Source organism: Protopterus annectens, chromosome 17.part0 (assembly GCF_019279795.1).
Source record: "Protopterus annectens isolate FY-2018-M chromosome 17.part0, PAN1.0, whole genome shotgun sequence".
In the NCBI taxonomy this organism is placed as follows: domain Eukaryota; kingdom Metazoa; phylum Chordata; order Ceratodontiformes; family Protopteridae; genus Protopterus; species Protopterus annectens.
In genome coordinates, this window is record NC_056751.1 from 20,294,301 (window position 1) to 20,312,379 (window position 18,079).

Here is an 18,079-nt window from a genome sequence, read left to right on the forward strand (position 1 = left end):
AGTCCTAGACTCCAACCCAGGGAGGAATGCTATGCAGTGTCAGAAAAGGAATGTCTAGCCATAGTGTGGGCACTACAAAAACGTCAGCCTTATCTGTATGGAAGAAAATTCACTGTGATGACAGATCACAACCTCCTAACATGGTTAAACAGAGTCAGTCAGCAAAATGCCAAGTTGCTGAGATGGAGCCTGGGGTTGCAAGAATATGATATGTCAGTGCAGCACCACAGTAGGAGTAGCAATGCCAATGCAGATGGGTTCTCAAGACAGGGAATGGGGTGAGGTACACCCAGATAGACCTGACACTCTCAAGCAATGTTTCTCAAGGGCCACTTGAAAAACTTGCTTGAGTTCTCCGGGGGGGGTGAAGATTGGAGGAAGATGGGCGAAGGCTGCCAGCCTAGTCAAATAGAATTTGATACACAATTCTATCTATTGTATAAATAAATGTAAAATACAGGCTTGTGTTTTTAAATGAAAGAAAACACTGTAAAATTTGAACTTCAAGACTGTTGCAACATTGCCATCTGCTGTAAAGAAAACCAAGCCAAGCATTTCAAATGTGTCATTTGAAGTTGAAAAGATCTTATGAATCTCTTTGATGATTTACAAGTCGGCTCCAGTACGACTGGATAGGTTCATAGGTTGGTACTGGGATATCTGCCCTAAGGCATATATTAGCCCAGCCACATTGTGCGGTATTCACCGCCCCTTTAGTAGTTCCCTAGACCCTTGTACTAGCAGCTAGTACCCTTGGTGTGATCCCCGGTGTGAACTTTCTGTTACCCATCCACCCATCAAGGTTCCTCTTGAAGAGTGATAGTGAGGAGCTCTGTCTTATGTAGATCGGGACCCTGTTCCATAGTAAGGGAAGTCTCTGTGAAGGGAATCTATCCCTCCAGCATGTTCTATTCATTGTTGTGTTGAGATTTATATCCCTAGAGCGTGTAGCTGGAGTACATTTGGTTTTTCTAAGATGGAGCATGTTCAACAATTCTGGGTTGGACATGGCTCTGTACGATAGACAGAGATCGCCTCTGAGAAAGCAGTATGCAACAGAGAACAGTCTTAGCTTTTTCAATCGTGCTTCATAGGGCAACTGTTTGAGGCCAGTAATCCTTTTGGTTAGGTACCTCTGTGGTCTCTCCAGCTGCTGGAGATGTCTAGCCAGGTACATTCCAATTGGTGCATTGTACTCAATAATGGGTCTGATGAGGGAAGAGTAGAGGGGCACCATTACATCCTTAGATCTTGATGCGAACCCTTTCATGATGAGATGGGTCACATAGAAGGATTTTCTAACCACTTTAGCAACATGGTTATCAAAGGAAAGCTGACTATCTACTTGGGTCCCTATATCCCTTATTTCTTCTTCAGATTTCAGGGGATTACCTCCTATGTTGTAGTTTGCAGGTACTCTGTTTTTTCCAAAGGGGATTACTACGCATTTTTTTGCATTTAGCTTGAGACCATGGCTTTGACACCATGCATCAGTCTCATTTAGGCCCTTCTGGAGGATCTCCATGTCAGCCGGAAATTCTATTATAGCACCCAGTTTGCAGTCATCCGCAAACTTAGTCAGCCACAGCCCTTCCGTGCTTATCTGTACTTCTGAGAAGTATATGCCAAACAGAGGGGCCCCAGGACAGAGCCCTGAGGCACACCACTTGTTACTGGCCTGGATTCGGACATAGATCCCGCTACTCTTACTTTATGGGATCTGTCTGAGAGCCAGTTTGCGAGCCATCTTGTGACGTAAGGGTTTATGCCCAGGCTGGTGAGCTTATCAATAATACCTGTATGGGGAATGGTGTCAAATGCTTTAGCAAGGTCAAGGTAAGCCGTGTGTACCTCCTTTCCCTTATCTATAGCCTGAGTAACTGTCTCAAAGAAATCCACCAGGTTCAGGAGGCATGATCTGCCCTTGACGAAGCGGAACTGTGTGGGGTCCAGCGACTGGAGGTTCCCATTCCCTCCATTTATGAGTTCCATAATGATTCGCTCCATAGCCTTACAGATCAGACTGATCAGGATTATTGGTCGGTAGTTCCCAGGGTCAGTTGTGGCCCCACCCTTGTGTAGCAGGATCACCATTGCCGTGCACCATTCTATGAGCACATATCCTGTGGAGAGGCTGAGACTGAACAGGGTATTAAGATGCGGAGTTAATTCCTTTTGGAGCTCGTGTATGACACAGCCTGGGACACCATCTGGTCCCATGGAGACAGTGTTTTTAGCTTTAGATAGAGCCTTGTTAACCAATGTATCAGTAATAATTGGACTTGCACAATCCCCTGGAATGGTAAGAGGCCCTGTAGGTGGTGAGGGGGGGAGAAATTTGCACTGAACCAAGATGTCGGCAATGTCAGAAGGGTCAGTGTATTTTGTTCCATTTTGTACTAGCCCAGAACAGACCTGAGTGTTGCCATTTAGGTTTTTGATGTAGCCATAGAAGGCCTTATGGTTATCCTTAGCATCCTTGGCAACTTTCTTTTCAAAATTAGCTTTATTTGACTTGATGAGGGCCCTCAATTTCTTACTAATGCTGATCAGGGATGATTTTGCTACTTGAGATTTGGCCTTTTTTGTATAAGTCTCCTCCTTTTATTGTGAAGTTTGCTTATGGCCGGGGTCCACCACACTGGTTTCTTCTTGCTTGAGGAAGGAGTCTTGGTTTTACTTGGGATAGCACGGTCCATACAATCCTGAAGATGCATATAGAGTGCCTTGGTGTAGGATTCCGCATCCTGGATATCATTATCCTTCTGCAAGGAAATAGTGAAGCTTTCCACTTCGGATGCAAGTAGTTTGAAGTTTGCTTTGGAAAGGTTTTTGACTATGGTTTCTTTGACTGGGGGAGGTGGAGGGGTGAAGATGTCCAGGGTTATCAGTTTGTGGTCGGATCTGACCAAGGAGGGAGTGATAACGGGTATGGTACAATGGGCGCCCATATTTGTGATGATTAAATCCAATATGTTGTCCCTCTAGTGGGGGAACATACTAGTTGTTCAAGGGCATTTGAATTTATAAATTCTATGAATCGCTGAGCATAGGAGTTGGAACATTGGTTGTTCGCCCAGTCTATACCAAGGTAGTTGAAATCACCCAAGATTATGGTGTTGGGTAGGACCTTTATATTTTCCAATGTCTCAAGGAATGCAGAATGAGCATCTTGGGACATGGTGGGCGATCTATAACCAGCTACGACTTGAAATGTGGTTTTGCCTGCTGATAGTTGCGCATGGATGATCTCTGGGGCATCATGCTGCGCTACTAACCTGGAGATATGGGTATCCTTGATGAATATGGATACACCTCCACCCTTTGTACTGCGAACTGGTAACTGAGGCCGGAAGGTATGATATGAATTGTAACCTTGCAGTGCTGGGGTGCTCTCTTGAGCCTTGAACCAGGTTTCTGTCACTGCATAAACATCGATTTTCTCCATGCTGAGGAGAGCCTCGAATGTGTGCATTTTGAGTTTGAGACTTCTGGCGTTGAGTAGCATTAGCCTTAGTTTTTGGTTACCTGTGCTGGTTACGGTGGTTGGTTTGTCCTTTGAGCCTTGCCTAAAAAAGGCACAATGGGGACGGCAAGAGCCTTAGCCTGTATTCGAAAACCTAGGAGTGACAGGTGCAAGCCATCTCTGGCAAAACAGCGAGGCTTGTCTATCATGTCATCCCAGGCAGACACTGGATCCCCTTAGAATGACAACCACAAGCTTAGCCAATTGTTGAAATTGATCATTTTGTCTTTGTATTGTGGTATCCATTCTAGGTGAAGGTAGTATGCTACTCAAGGTCAGGATCATACCAGCTTGGGCTACATGATCAGAGAGCTCCTCAATGTCTCTTTTCATGTAGTCCAGGGAGGTACGTCTTAGATCATTCACACCAACCTGTACAATGACAGTGTCATACTTGTACTTGTTCTGGAGTGACCTAAGTGCATGTGTTATGTGGCGGATCTGAGCACCTGACAGGCAGCTGACAGTAACCTTTTCCTTGTTCAGCCTGGTGAGTGGAACATCCGTGTGCCTTACTATAGAGTCTCCTATTACTAGCATGTTAGGTATGGTGTTTTGCCTTAACGGCTGTTGTGAGGCACACTGCTGAGGTGAATTATGTGTTTTCTGGCTTGTGTTTGGGGGTGCAGGTTGCTTGCTTGTCTGCTTTGGAGGGCACTGTTTCTTTTTCAGATTGGTACCTAGTGCCTCCGAATATGTTTTTGTGTATTTATGCATATGTTTTGCCGGTGTTTGTTTTGTAGATTCATGTGTGACAGGTGGTGTGATGCAAGTGTGTCCCTTATCCTCTTGACTGTCTGTTACAGTCAAGGGATGAGAGCTCTTAGCCTCCAGTCTGGCTGTGTATTTGCATCTCTCACAAGTGTTTGTGTCTAGAGGTAAGAAGAGAGGGTTGTCTGTATACATGAGGAAGTTGTGACATTGCCTCAAGATGCCCAATTCCACCAGATGAACTGGAGAGTACACCTGAAGCTGATCTCTGGACATGCTTTGAAGAGTAAATTGAACTTAAGTCCTGTGGACGATCGAGGGTCTTATGCTATATTATAACAGTGCTGCTAGGAAATTTGGAGAATAATAGTGCTGTCTAGGAAATTATGACAAGTACTGATTTCTGTTTTGCAAGTGCTGCAATAAGAGCAGCTGATATGAAGTACTTGAGTTGAGGCTTGCCTAGTTCTAAGGGAAAATTTACAGCACAGACTTTGTGGGGCCGGGAATAGTATACCCCCAGCTAACCGACGCTGCTCTGTGTGCAAGACCATGCAAAAAGACAGTTGCAGGGTTTTTCCTCTAGATAAGTGAGGAAAGTGAGTACAACAGCTGTTTTTCCTCTAAGCAAGTGAGAAAAGTAAGTACAAAATCTGTTTTCCTCTAGATAATGAGGAAGATAGAGCACTATAGTAATTAGTAGCTTATTTAGTGTTTACAAGTTCTGAACAAGTGCTGAGCATGAACAAGCAAATTTAAGTGCTAAAACTAAGAATCTGTATCTGCACTAGATGAGTTACAGGACAGAAACAAGTGCAAATACAGGCTTTCAAATCAGAAAGTTGAGAGAGATGGAAGAGATTGCCCAAACGGCCAATAACTACAAATTCTGGGCCAGAACCACTACTTATGTGGTAGACAGGTTACCTAGTGCTTACCACTCCCACTGTTAAGCTAGAAGGCTTCCCTCCAACACAGAAAGGCTTGGGGGACTCAGAAGCTTACATACAGTCCTGGATACAGCAAATCTGTATCTGGAACACTAGTTACAGGAAAGGTAGGAAACAGGCTTACAGTTTTTTTTTTTACAGAAAAGCAGCAAAAACAGTAGTAAAAAACAATTCACATGCAGTGCAAGCTAGCACACTTGAGTATGCAGCAACATTAGACCAAACACTGTTTAAAAAATGCAACTACATTAAAAAGGACTAAAAGCAAGTGCAGAAAGAGTTTATAAGGTAGAATGTGGTAAAGAGATGGGACGGGGGAGTGTCCCAGATCAAATCTACAGTGGGGCAGGCAACTGCAAAAGCCACCAAATTTAAACTACAAACCAAAAATAGGGAGGGTGGGTGGAACAAAACAGTTTCAACAGAGATCTAAGCAAAAACTAACAGTACAAACTTTAAAACCAAAAAAATATTCTCAGTTCTGTATATTTGCCGATCAGTCTCTCAGAACAGTGAGACAACAGTTTCAACACAGATCTAAGCAACAATTAAACTCTATAATGAAGTTGAAGATGAAGGTTTCAGGCCCATTGCTTTATGGTTAAAGTTAAGGGCCAGAATTTACATATGGAAGGTGCTTTATTGCTCTGGTTTCTGCTAGAATGTATATGTGAAATGCCTTTTATTGTTGTAGTCTCCTGAGCAGGTGTTAGCTTGCTAAATAATGCAGTTTGTGGCCTGGGAACTCCAGACCAATTGTCATAATGATGTAATTTGGGAGGGCCTTAGAGAGCTGTTAGTTAGTGTTTAAAAACTATTGTTGAGTGAGAGACTAAAAAGCATTCTGTCTTGGACCATCAGCCCAGCACTGCTTATGCTCTTTATGTATGTAAGTAGGATTATAGCACTGTGTTTTTCTCTTAAGATTAGCTAAAGATTAGAAAGTCAGATAGTGTTTTTCTTTGACATCACACCTGTCCTACTGTATTGTAAGTTTCTGTGTGATCTCTGAACTCTTAGATATCTCTGTGATGTAGTAGTATTGTCTTGCGTTTTAATTATTTATTATTAAATATTTTAAAAACCTTTACCTGTGGCTGGTTTGTGTAGAGACAAGTTAGGCTCTAGAGTACATTGCATATCTATAGAGGTTATCGTAATAAGCCACTCCAATAAGCCTTAAGACTGAACAGTCACATTACCAATTGGGTAATAATATTGCATAGTAATAATTGGACACCCTTTCAATGGCCTTTGGGTAGCTGATAATTATATTAGCTGGTAGTGGCAGGAATTACTACCGTATAGCCTGGGTAAAGGGGCACAGCTGGGGAATCTGTGTCAGCCTTTCCCAGGAGTGTTTGTGAAATTGTATGAATACTTATCTCAAAGTGTGGGTGTGTGTCAGCTACCTGGGCAGGGACATGAAGCACTGCTTGGACAGAGAGGGTGCTGGAGGTTAGCTTGTCAGCTAGGCTGAGATCTGGACCCTATAGCTGTGCCAGTGGGGAGTCTTATTAGGGACCTGGTGAGCAAGGGAGCAACCAGACCCAGACTGTGATCTCTGTGTGCACTTAAGGGAAATTGTACTTTACTGTGTGTATTAGTTATCCTTTCCTCTTCTAGGAGACGACCTCCCTGGTGTTAGTGATGAGGATTGAGGCTCTTTGATTGCTGGGCCAGGGCACAGCTGTCACACTGCCTTTGTTAGACAATGTCAATCTTTAAAAGCTTTCAACTTAACAAAACAGAATGCACAGAACATATCACATAGTCAGACCCTGGAGATATAGCCAGTCTACTAATTAATAAATTTAGCTCCAGCTTCACCCATCTCTCTCAACATTCCCAGGTTACATACCTGCACTTACATTCCTCCCCAAATCTTTCAAGAGCAAGTCCTCAAAGCACTTTCCAAGGCCAAGAACACTGCATCTATGGGGCCACATAACATACAGGACTGCCTACTGGCCAGCCTGAAACAGGACCTGCTAATTCTCCTAGAGAGGTTATTCATTATCAGCATCCAAACAGGTTTTGTGCTGGATGAATATCTCCATGCAAAATGGTGGGATGTCAATGGACCTGGGTAATTATAGACCTACAAGCCTGGTAAGCCTCATCTGTAAGACTATGGAGAGGATCGTTATAGAATTAATAAATAAGGACATGTGTAATCTACAAACTCTTGATCCAAGAAAGATTGGTTTTGGCAAGGTCAAATCCTACCTGGTTTACTCCTTTAAAAAGGTTACTGAAGCCACAGATGAGGAAAAATCTATACACACCCACATATCTAGACATCACAAAGGCATTCAATACCATCTCACACTCTAGTACTGTTGATAAACTCTCACAGCTATATGTTAATCCCTAAGTAACTCCTTATATAGTAAAATGGCTCCCAAATAGAACAAAGGAAATTAGGGTAGGTGGATTTGCTTCCTCCAAAAGACTTGTCTCTAATGATGTACCCCAGGGTTAAGGGTTTGGGTCACTCCTCTTTGGCATTTATTCTTGGAGGTCAAACCAATGTTAAAGGTTTATGGCTGACCAAGTTTGCAGAACTGCGTAAACTCTCCAGAGGGCACCAAGATCCTCCAACACAGCCTTTCCCAAACAAATAGCTGGAGTCATAGCCATAGACTTAAACTAAGAGTAAAAAAATATATAATAGTTTCCTTTGTCAAACATTATGTCCCCTGTACCTATCACATCAACATACCCCTGAAAATCGATCTCATAGTTAGGGACCACAGAACCTATGTGGGCAACAAACTGTTCTTCAATCACCATGTATCCAGTATTGTTAAGTCTATCTTTATTCATTGTACAGAATATTAGTAAGGGTATGACTTCTAGGTCCATAAATGTGATCATTCCACTCTATTCTGTACTTATTAGGCCAATCATCAAGTATAATGCTCCCTTTGGTATGTACCTCTCCAAACACTTAACACAACTTGAATTATCACACCTTCTCACCAACAAAATCAAGGGCCTAAACAAAAAAAACTAAACTGACCACCCCAAATCCTTGTCCTTCTTCTTGGTATCCTACAGACCACTGAGAGGCAATCTCATATACAGAGCCTCAACAGACTCTATCCTCTCTGACATACTGGACATCTGCAAGTCCAAAGATGGTATAAACACCCACTCATGAGATCTTAATCTCATCTACAATGTAAATACAACATTTTGGAGGGATAGTCATGTATCACAGAGAATACCACTTTTTTGGAATCACCTTCTTTGCCACATGAAGCAAAATACTTTACTTACTCCATTCAAATGTAATCTAGATGAATGGATGGGAAACCTCAAATTCAGCTCTGGTTTTGCAACCTTGTCTCTTATGGATAGTGTTAACATTCTAAATGTTCTGCCCAACTCTGAGTTATTTGTACTTAAATTACAAGAGCTAAAACTGTCACAGGAATGCAGGGCTAGGCTTCCAAAGATCCTCACAGATCAAAAGTCTACTTAGTATTTATGAATCTATATATAGATACAGATGCATAAGTGCGTACGCGAGTGTGTGTGTTTCTATAAATACATACATATACATGCATATGTGTGTGTGTGTGTGTGTGTGTGTGTGTGTGTGTGTGTGTGTGTGTGTGTATATATATATATATATATATATATATATATATATACACACATATATATATATATATATATATATATATATATATACACACACACACATATATATATATATATATATATATATATATATATATGTGTGTGTGTGTGTGTGTCTATGTGTCCAATGTAAAAAATATAGGAGGCACCAGACCAAGGCAGGTGAAGATAAAGTTCAATTTTAATCCACAGACAAAGTACAAACAATGGTGAGCGCTTTCATAGCAAGAGCTACTTCATTAGACCTGATATAGTCCCTGCCCCACTGCAGTGCGACCCTGGAGTGAGAATATAAATTTGGGGGTGGGCTGTGGGGGGCATAGCCCCCCCACATAATTGCAATGTATTCACTGTTATATAGTTGTGTACCCATTAAAAATACATTGAAACTTATAACATCAGTAAAAACTAGTTGCAAAATGTGGGGGGGGGGGGCTATGCCCCCCCCAACTTTATATTCTCACTCCAGGGTCACACTACAGTGGGGCAGGGGCTATATTCCATTTTCGACCAAATGGAATTCGACCACATGAGCTTTCAATCAAATGAGCTTTCAGTAAATTGGGCTGCCTGAAATAATTTTCGACCAAATGTAATATATTTTCAAACTGTAGAACCACAGACCATGTAGCACTTATAAATGCAGGAATACATAACTTAAAGCAGAACAACATGCAGATTGACTGTCAGTGCTTCCATACAAACAATAAAAATAATAAATATTAGTGGCTCAGTATATTACTTTAGTATAAATACTAAATACTAAATATAAATTTATTGCAAAAAAAGTACTCGTGTTTTATGGCAGCAATACTGTTGGGGAAAGCAAAACTTATAAATTTAGTTTATATGAGCCCAGCTCCATGGCACAGAGTGCTAAAGTCCTATGTCCCATATGACCCATGTTTGAGTAAAAGCACATGATGCTGGGATAGCTAGTCAGAGGAGGGTGAGAGTGAGCGCCTGACAACCGTTCAACCATCCTGAGGGGTGGGGGGAAAGTAGGTCTAGACCATGACATTGCTGACTTCTACAGAAGATTAAGGGGTGTAGTGCATAAGACTTTGGGCCAGGGTAATGATGCTCTGCATATGGGCCAGAGAGACTTGCATGTGTGTATTTATGTATTATTTATTAGTATTTGTATACCAGGAAAGTCCAACTGGGACATGACGTTATTTGATATGTGTGTATGATGCATGCATCTTCCTACAACAACACCCATTGTGAACATCACAGATGACATGAAAAGAGGTTAGCCTAGAAGAGAAGTGGATTTGGTGCCATGTGCATATGATGGTTCAGTCCTGACTCCCAGCTCTCACCTCTTTAAGAAACAAATGGACTTAACAAATCTCTCACTCACCAGGAACAAATGGGCCATAGGAATCTTACCTTATTCTGGGAACAAATGGGTCAGGCTCTTAGCCGTGAGAGGAATTGATAGATTTACAGGATGCCAGGAGGAAAGTACAATGGTCTGCATGGCTTAAAATGTTTAAGAGTTAGGAATATGCTGTTCACCTCACAAATGAGAGTTCCAGTTGTATTCCTCTGCAAGATGTCATGTTTGCTTTAGTAATTCATTCACCTTCTTCTCATTTCCAGTATGATTAAATGTGTGATGCAAAGCAGCTGGAGCTATTTTTTAGAAACTCATTCACCTGCTGACAGCTGGAGGACAGGTCTAATTACAGACAGATCAGTATGATTATATGATCTTGCAGAGTACAAAAAACAAAAAAAAAACTGCATTCATTAGGTAGTAGAAGACAGTGGCTTAAGTGTAATCATTTGAATATAAAGTTTAACAGTAATAAAAGTGTTCACTGTTATGATATAAAGTAACCCTGCTTTCTGCACTGGAAGACACATAGGTTCACTTGCTTCTTGTAGCAAAATAAATCTACACATCTTAGGTGAGATCTGAAAACATTTGGTGTTGTGCAAAGAGTTTAACGTGATAACAGGAAGAGCATACTTTATTTTTGGAAGCAAACTTTGATCTCTATCGCTCTCATTGACAGAAGGGCATGGTATATGGCAAACTTTAAACTCTGTAAAATGCCATCCACTGTCTTTTTGTTATGGTGTTTCAATGACAGTATGCAGTCCAGCCATAATCCTAAGTATCTGTAGTTTTGAACTTGAATAACATGGTTTTTCAGAGGGCTGAAAAATTAAAACCAAGAAGCATCCTCACATCTCTTGGCAGTACCAAATATTGATTTTTTCCACTATTGTTTACAAGGTTGCTATTTATAACCTGGTGCCAAATGATGCAAGTCTGGATAAAATTTACCTTGCTTTATGTTCCACTACTGTAGCAGCTCTCAGCAGGATAAGTTTATCTGCATATTTTAAAAAAGCAGCACCTGTAAAACTGTAGACAGCCAAGTGGTACCATACCCTTTTTATTTTAATTATTTGTTAACCAGGTAAGTCCACTGGAATGAAGTGTGACTTCTAATGGTAATGGTATGACTTCTAGGTCCATAAATGTGATCATTTCACTGTATTTTGTACTTATTAGGCCAATCAGGGGCAAGCTAGGAGCACTGTCTAGTTAAGTGACTTGCTTGGCGTGATACAGAAGCAAATGAAGGTGAAAAGAGACAGATCCTGTAGCCATGACTACTTGGAACAGCTCATTAACAGCTCAGAGCCTTAATCCTCTTGATTAACTGCCAGACTTTTGTACACCTGTGATAATAATGAGAAGGAAAACTATATTTGTCCACAAACTGTAGCAGTGGAATAAAAACTTTGTTGGAGGACAGACTTTTGAAGTTGAACATAAGTCTTGAGCACACAGAGGGTTGTTTATCTTTGGAAAGGAGATGATCTGAGATATGATGGCACTATTCCAGTGGTTAGAGATAAGTTTATAACGTGCCAGACAGTTGGAGTTAACAAGGGATGCCAACTTAAGCAGAGATGCAAGTGTTTCTGCTACACCATTATCTTATTATGCACTTCTTATAACAGACATTTCACTGTCTTGGCTGATACTGCTCTAAAATGAAATCTGGACAAGAGAGAAGGGTTGTTATTGTGGCTACTATAAGTTGTGATATTAAGATTTGCACTGGTTGTGGCTGATGTTTCAACATGTGCAGTACATATTTTTTTAATTAACAAGATGTGCAGTCGTTGTAGAGTTATTAAAGTATGTAGATTTTTGTATGCTTGCAATGTTAACCTTTGTTCATTCTCTGAGGTCATTAAAGACCTTGCAGAATAACCATGGATGGCCTGCATAAAGTCTTTTTTCCTGTCTCAGGAATGTGCCCTTTGTTGTTTTTTTTTTCTAGTTATTCTGTAATTTGTTTTACTACTTAGAAGTCTGTGTACTTGCCATGTTTTGGGAGATTATTTCTATATAGTTTGTTCTCCCTTCTCCTTAATTTGCAATTTACCTGCACCAGAGGCATAAAGGGATAAACCCAAGGCTATGGGGCAGTTGGCCAAAGTTTAAATGGCAGCTTGGCTGCTCGATGACACAAACTGGGGGGAATGGGAGTGCCCATCCTGAGAAGGGGTAGAGGAAGCAAATGGTAGGCAGATCATTCATAGCCTTGGTGGAGGCCAGGACTTGATGTGATTAACAAGTTGGGGATGTGGGCTTGCCTGGGAAGGCATGGCCAGCCTCAGGCCCAGGGTAGACACATCCCTGTTAGCCATGCCTCATTGCCTAACCATCCCAAGGAATGCGATTATGCAGAGGAGAGGTTATGGCCAAAAGCAGACCCAAACAGAACTCCTACCAGCATTGGTAGCAGTGGTGGCTTCCAGACTCACCTGATGTTCCCTTCAGGAAACTTTATCATTGCCACTGTAAGGGAAGGTAATGGCAACCACAACATGGAGAGGTTAAATACCCAGCTATCCTTTTGAAAATTCTCAGAGATGAGGCAGGTCCATACTGGAAAGTAGATTAGGGGAACCAAGTTGGCAAAGGAGTGAAAGTATACTCACCAACATACAAAGCTTCATTTGCAAGAATAAAAGTAGCTCCTTGAGGCCACTAATAAGCTATAGGGATTTGCTATCTGATAATCTCCTATCTGTTTAGGAAATTATTTGTCATGAATGTATCCTAAAGCACAGATCTAATACCATTCCCATTTCATTTTTCATTAAAAATATCCACCAAGTCTCTTGTCTCTCCTACTAAGAGAACAGTTTTGCTAGAATCTGAAATGTGCCTGCCACTGAGTACCACTGGTTTGGTCTTAGTTGTCTTAAACGTCCAGCATGTTGATATGGGACAATAGTTACTTGACATGTTTGGGAGAACCCAGAATTCCACATATCTACTGGGCATGTTTGTGAATAAGATGTCTAGCAGTATCCCACTGTTTGTGTTTGGGCTAGGTCTGGCAGCTTTGAATAAGACCTGCATGAGGTCACACATTGTCTGTACTGTATGTTTCCCCAATCAGTTTTAACTAAAATTTCCCAAACAGGGTGCAATTTTTGTGCTGAAATTGTGATACACTTTAGGAAGACAGTCCTATAACATTTTTAATGGGACTGAGGAGGGACACAGGCCAAGCCTACAAATAAGTAAGGTATACTCACAAACGGCTTTTTAAACTATCAGCCACTTAGGACTGAGATCATTGCTTATACATTTGTATATTCTATCTGCTAGGAGAACACTGCCTCTCTTAATCTAGGTCCTTGTCTACTGTCTGTAAATAACTGGCAATTATTTGAAATGCACTTTGGGGAACACATAATTTCTTTTTCTTTATAGATCTCTGACTCACCTTCCTAGCATGGTTAACTAAAACTACGTTAGAGGCATCTAGTCTGGTGCAATGAAAGTATCACATAATTTTTAACCCAGATAAGAATAACCTAATGATTTGCTTTTTCTCATTTTCCTGTACTGTACCCAGCTTGGGTCCTGACAATCACTATAATAGTATATGACAGCATTCACTATTATACAGAAGTGCCAGTCTTCACTTTCAATGTTTCATTTGTCACAAACTGGCATATTTTTTTGGCCTTCACTACTATTCAAAGGTCTACAATGGATTTATGTCCCACATTTACTTATCAGCCATTACTGAAGAGTGTAAGGGCACCTTGAGAACAAAACCATGGACATACTCGACTCACCCCAATCAAAGCAATTTGAAAATATAAGTATGCACTCTTCTGATGAACAGATGTGAAACTTATTCATGAGATACCATACACGTGGGTTACAGTACAATTAACACACTCACTTGGAAAAAAGTTGTTGTTGTTGTTTGTCTTTCGGCTTTTCCCAGTTAGGGGTCGCCACCGCGGAACTCCGGTCCGCTAATGATTAGCAGTAGATTTTCATGAACGCCGAGGTGTCAGCTCGACGTCCAACCTTCAATGAAGGCACGCCCATTTACGCATGTCTTTCGAACGCCCACCCAACCGTGGGGAGGACATGCAGACTCCATACAGAAGGCACTCCCCGCACTCCAGCCGAGAATCGAACGGGAGAACCTCTTGCTGTGAGGCAACAAAGCTACCACTGCACCACCGTGGTAGTTCACTCACTTGGAAAAAAATACTTGTCAAAATAATGGACACAATAAATATAAAATACACTTACTGCAAGAGTAGAGAATTTTAGCTAAGGTCATTTCTAGAATGGCGCCTCGACTCCCTTCACCAAGCATGTGCAACTGAAAAAAATAAAAAAAAAACATCAAAAAGGCTAATATAGGCACACAATAAGCCTCTCAATAAAATAAATAAAAAATGAACTGATAGCACTACCATGCAAAGGTCAAACTGGAAAGGATTTTATGGAACTCTGAATCTTATGTAACATCATAAAGTAGAGTTTGCTGAAACCTTGTACTTTGAGGAACAATCCATCGCTTCATGAAATTTTGTTAAATAGTGCTGTAATAAAATTAAAAGCAGCAAACTGGTTTATAAATGCCATTGATTAAACATTTCAGTATGCTAGCTATCTAACAGCATAGTTATCTCTAGCTCATTTGTCTGAAAGTGCCATAAATTGCTTTACCTAGTCTGTTAGCATCTACCTTCTGGTAAAACAGATATGGTCCATTTAGACAGAGGGTAAGAAAAAAGAAGTTATGTACTCACCATAATGTTCCATCTGTGTTGTTGATCTCCGTTCATTCTTAGCAGTTGGGATCAGTTCCGATCCTCGGAACCAGCTCGGCCATTATACAGTTCCCGCCAGCCAAAAACTTTTGAGCCAAGTATCTACCCACAATGCCCCAGTGTGTATGTTACCTCAGATTAAGTTTGCAAATCACAGCAAGATGAAGTATATATAATATATGAGATGAGACCATGTCCAAGGTAAATACCCTAATGCCAGCCCAGGACAAGGGTACGAACCTCCAGGAAATCTCAAAGGAGGGGGAAGGAGGGGGGATGCCAAGAATGAATGAAGATCGACAACTCAGATGGAATGTTATGGTGAGTTCATAACTTCTTTATCTGATATTGTCAATCTTTGTTTATTCTTGACAATTGGGACAGAGCACCTAGCTACTTATACCCTGGGTGGCCTTATGGAAGGATTTTCCTGAGAACCATAGAGCCAAAGGATGCTCTTCCCCTGGAGACCACATTCAATTTGTAATGAGTGATAAAGGTATGAGGGCTTGCCCAAGTTGCAGCCGCACATATTTATCCAGAAAGATCTTGGAATGAAAAACAGCTGAAGTGGCAACAGATCTGGTAGAGTGAGCCCTTACAGGTGCAGGTAATTTACGATTGTTTTGTTCATAAATAAAGGTAATGCAATCTCTTAACCATTTAGATAGGGTCACCTTAGAAACAAGTTTACCTATCCTTAGTCCTGAAAAGGAGACAAACAGTTGGTCTGAAGTTCTACAATCCCTAGTTCTGTCAAAATAAAATCTCAGCTGTCTGTGGAAGTCTAACAGATGCAGACAGTATTCGCATTTGTTAGAGAAATCTGGAAAGAAAACTGGTAAATGAATGTACTGATTGATGTCTGACTCGGAGACCACCTTAGGAAAGAATGAAGGGTTATAGTCCTCAAGGACACTCTGTCTTTATGGAAAACTATGTATACAGGTTTTGTACAGTGCCTGTATTTCTGAAACCATTCTGGCAGAAATAATGGCCACTAGAAAAAGAGTTTTCCAGGAAAGAAACGATCAAGTAGCAGCCCAAAGGGAGGTAACACTAAATATTGCAAAATGAATGTAAGATCCCAAGGGGGTAAAGGATCCTTGAATGGAGGTTTGATACGTAGGATCCACTTAAGAAGCACTTTGCATAAGCAATGGGAAATTAAGGCTTGGTCATTGCAGCCATTGTGAAAATTAGAGATGGCTGCTAAGGTAACTCTAACAGTAGCGGCCGCTCCTTGGTTGAAGAGGTTCACTAGAAAATCTAAACTTTTTTCAACCAGGGCTGAAAAAGGATCCAAATAATTCTTAGATCCCAAAGAGAAAATCTTTCCCATTTACTAGAACACAGTTTCCTGGTGGATGGTCTATGAGTAGCCAGAAGAATTTTTCGGACAGGGGAAGTAATATTAGATTGCCTGGTGACTAATGGAACTGGAGGCACCATGCCATGAGCTTGAGGAAGTGAAGGTCTGGGTGTGACAGAAGATCCAGAACTGGATCCAGAATCCAAGGTTGATGAACCAAGTGAGGTCATAGGAAGGGAAACCAAACTTGCCTGGGCCAGAACAGGGCAATGAGGATTACTCTGGATTGCAACCTCTGGGCTTTCTTCAGAAAAAAACAGGAATGGGGGAAATGCATAAAGGAGATCCAGGGGTCAATCTAGAAGGGCAGCATCTTTTGGTGACTCTCCCTGTGGAGGGAGTAGGGCAAAGTATATGCTGCACTTGTTGTTTACTGGGAAGCAAATAGGTTGCAGCAAGGCTCGTCCCATCGGCAAAATATTTGTTTTGCCACTTTTGGGATTAAGAGACCACTCATGTGGCAGTAGGATGTGTCTGCTCAACTTGCCTGCTATCACGTTGGAACTTCACAGGATGTGCATTGCTACAAGAAAGTGGTTGGACGATATCACCCATTGCCAAACTCTGACAGCTTCCTGGTAGAGGAGGTAGGACTTGGATCCCACTTGTTTGTTGATGCACCAGACTACAAACATGTTGTCGGATTGGACTGCAACTGTTGCTGGAGGAAGAGCATTTTGAAAGGCTTGCAATGCTAGGAGCATTGCTCTCATCTCCAGGACACTGATGTGCAAGTTGGCCTCTTGAGGAGACCAAGTGCCTTGGAATGTCTTTCCCAGATAATGCCCCTCCACCCTATCTGGGAGGCGTCCGTGGTCACTATGGCCTTGGGCTGAGGGGGAACAAAAGGCCATCCCATAAGGATGTCTTCTGACTCCATCCACCAAGACTGATCTTTCTTGCAAGCTTCCGCTAGAACCCATTGAAGTATTCTCATGTGAAAATGTGCCATAGGAACTAGGGTGATAGCTGCTTCCATGGAACCCAGGGTTTGAAGAACAAGAAGAGTGGGCACTTTTCATTTCGGTAAAATGGATTGGATTTGGCATCTTATCTTTTGTAGTCTGTGAAGGGGTAGAGAGGCTATGCAGGAGATTGTATCGAGTCATGCCCTGATGTACTCCAAGTCTTGAGTGGGGAACAGCTGAGACTTCTCACAGTTCCTGTGATGCCCAGGGACTTGAAGAGATTTATGATGAACTCTCAGTTTTGTGTCAGTAGATGCCTGGTGGGGGCAGTGAGAAGCCAGTCGTCTACATAAGGAAACACCTGGAATCAGTTTAATCTCACGTGGGCGATGACGGGTGCCATACATTTAGTGAACACCCTGGGGGCCGTGGTGAGACCAAATGGCAGTGCTCTGAACTGGAAATCACTAGCTCCTAGCTGAAAGTGGAGGAACCTTCTTGAGCGCTTGTCTATTTTTATGTGATAATACACATTTTGAAGGTCTATAGAGCACATCAAATTATCTTTCTCTGGAAAGGGGAGAATAGACTGAACTGTGACCATCCAGAATTTTGGGCAAACTTGTTTAGAAGGCTGAGGTCTAGTATTGGCCTCCAGTCCCCCTTCTTTTTTGGCACTAAAAAGAATCTTGAGTAAAACCCAGATTCTAACTGGTCTGGTGGGACTTCTTGGATGACTCTTTTTTGCAGCAGCCTTTGTATTTCTTTGGTGGCTTGATCCCTCTAATGGGGAGGAACTTCACGGATTCTTCTTCGAGAACGTTGAATT

General features: G+C 41.6%; 1 protein-coding gene across 1 annotated transcript in view; it reads right to left on the reverse strand.

Moving 5' to 3' along the window:
• Nucleotides 1-18,079, reverse strand: part of HELQ (helicase, POLQ like) — a 1,104,576-nt gene that overhangs the window by 755,194 nt on the left and 331,303 nt on the right. Inside the window, exon 5 of the mRNA XM_044059295.1 lies at nucleotides 14,444-14,516. Coding sequence (XP_043915230.1) covers nucleotides 14,444-14,516 — 73 coding nt within the window. The remainder of the gene's footprint in view (nucleotides 1-14,443; nucleotides 14,517-18,079) is intronic.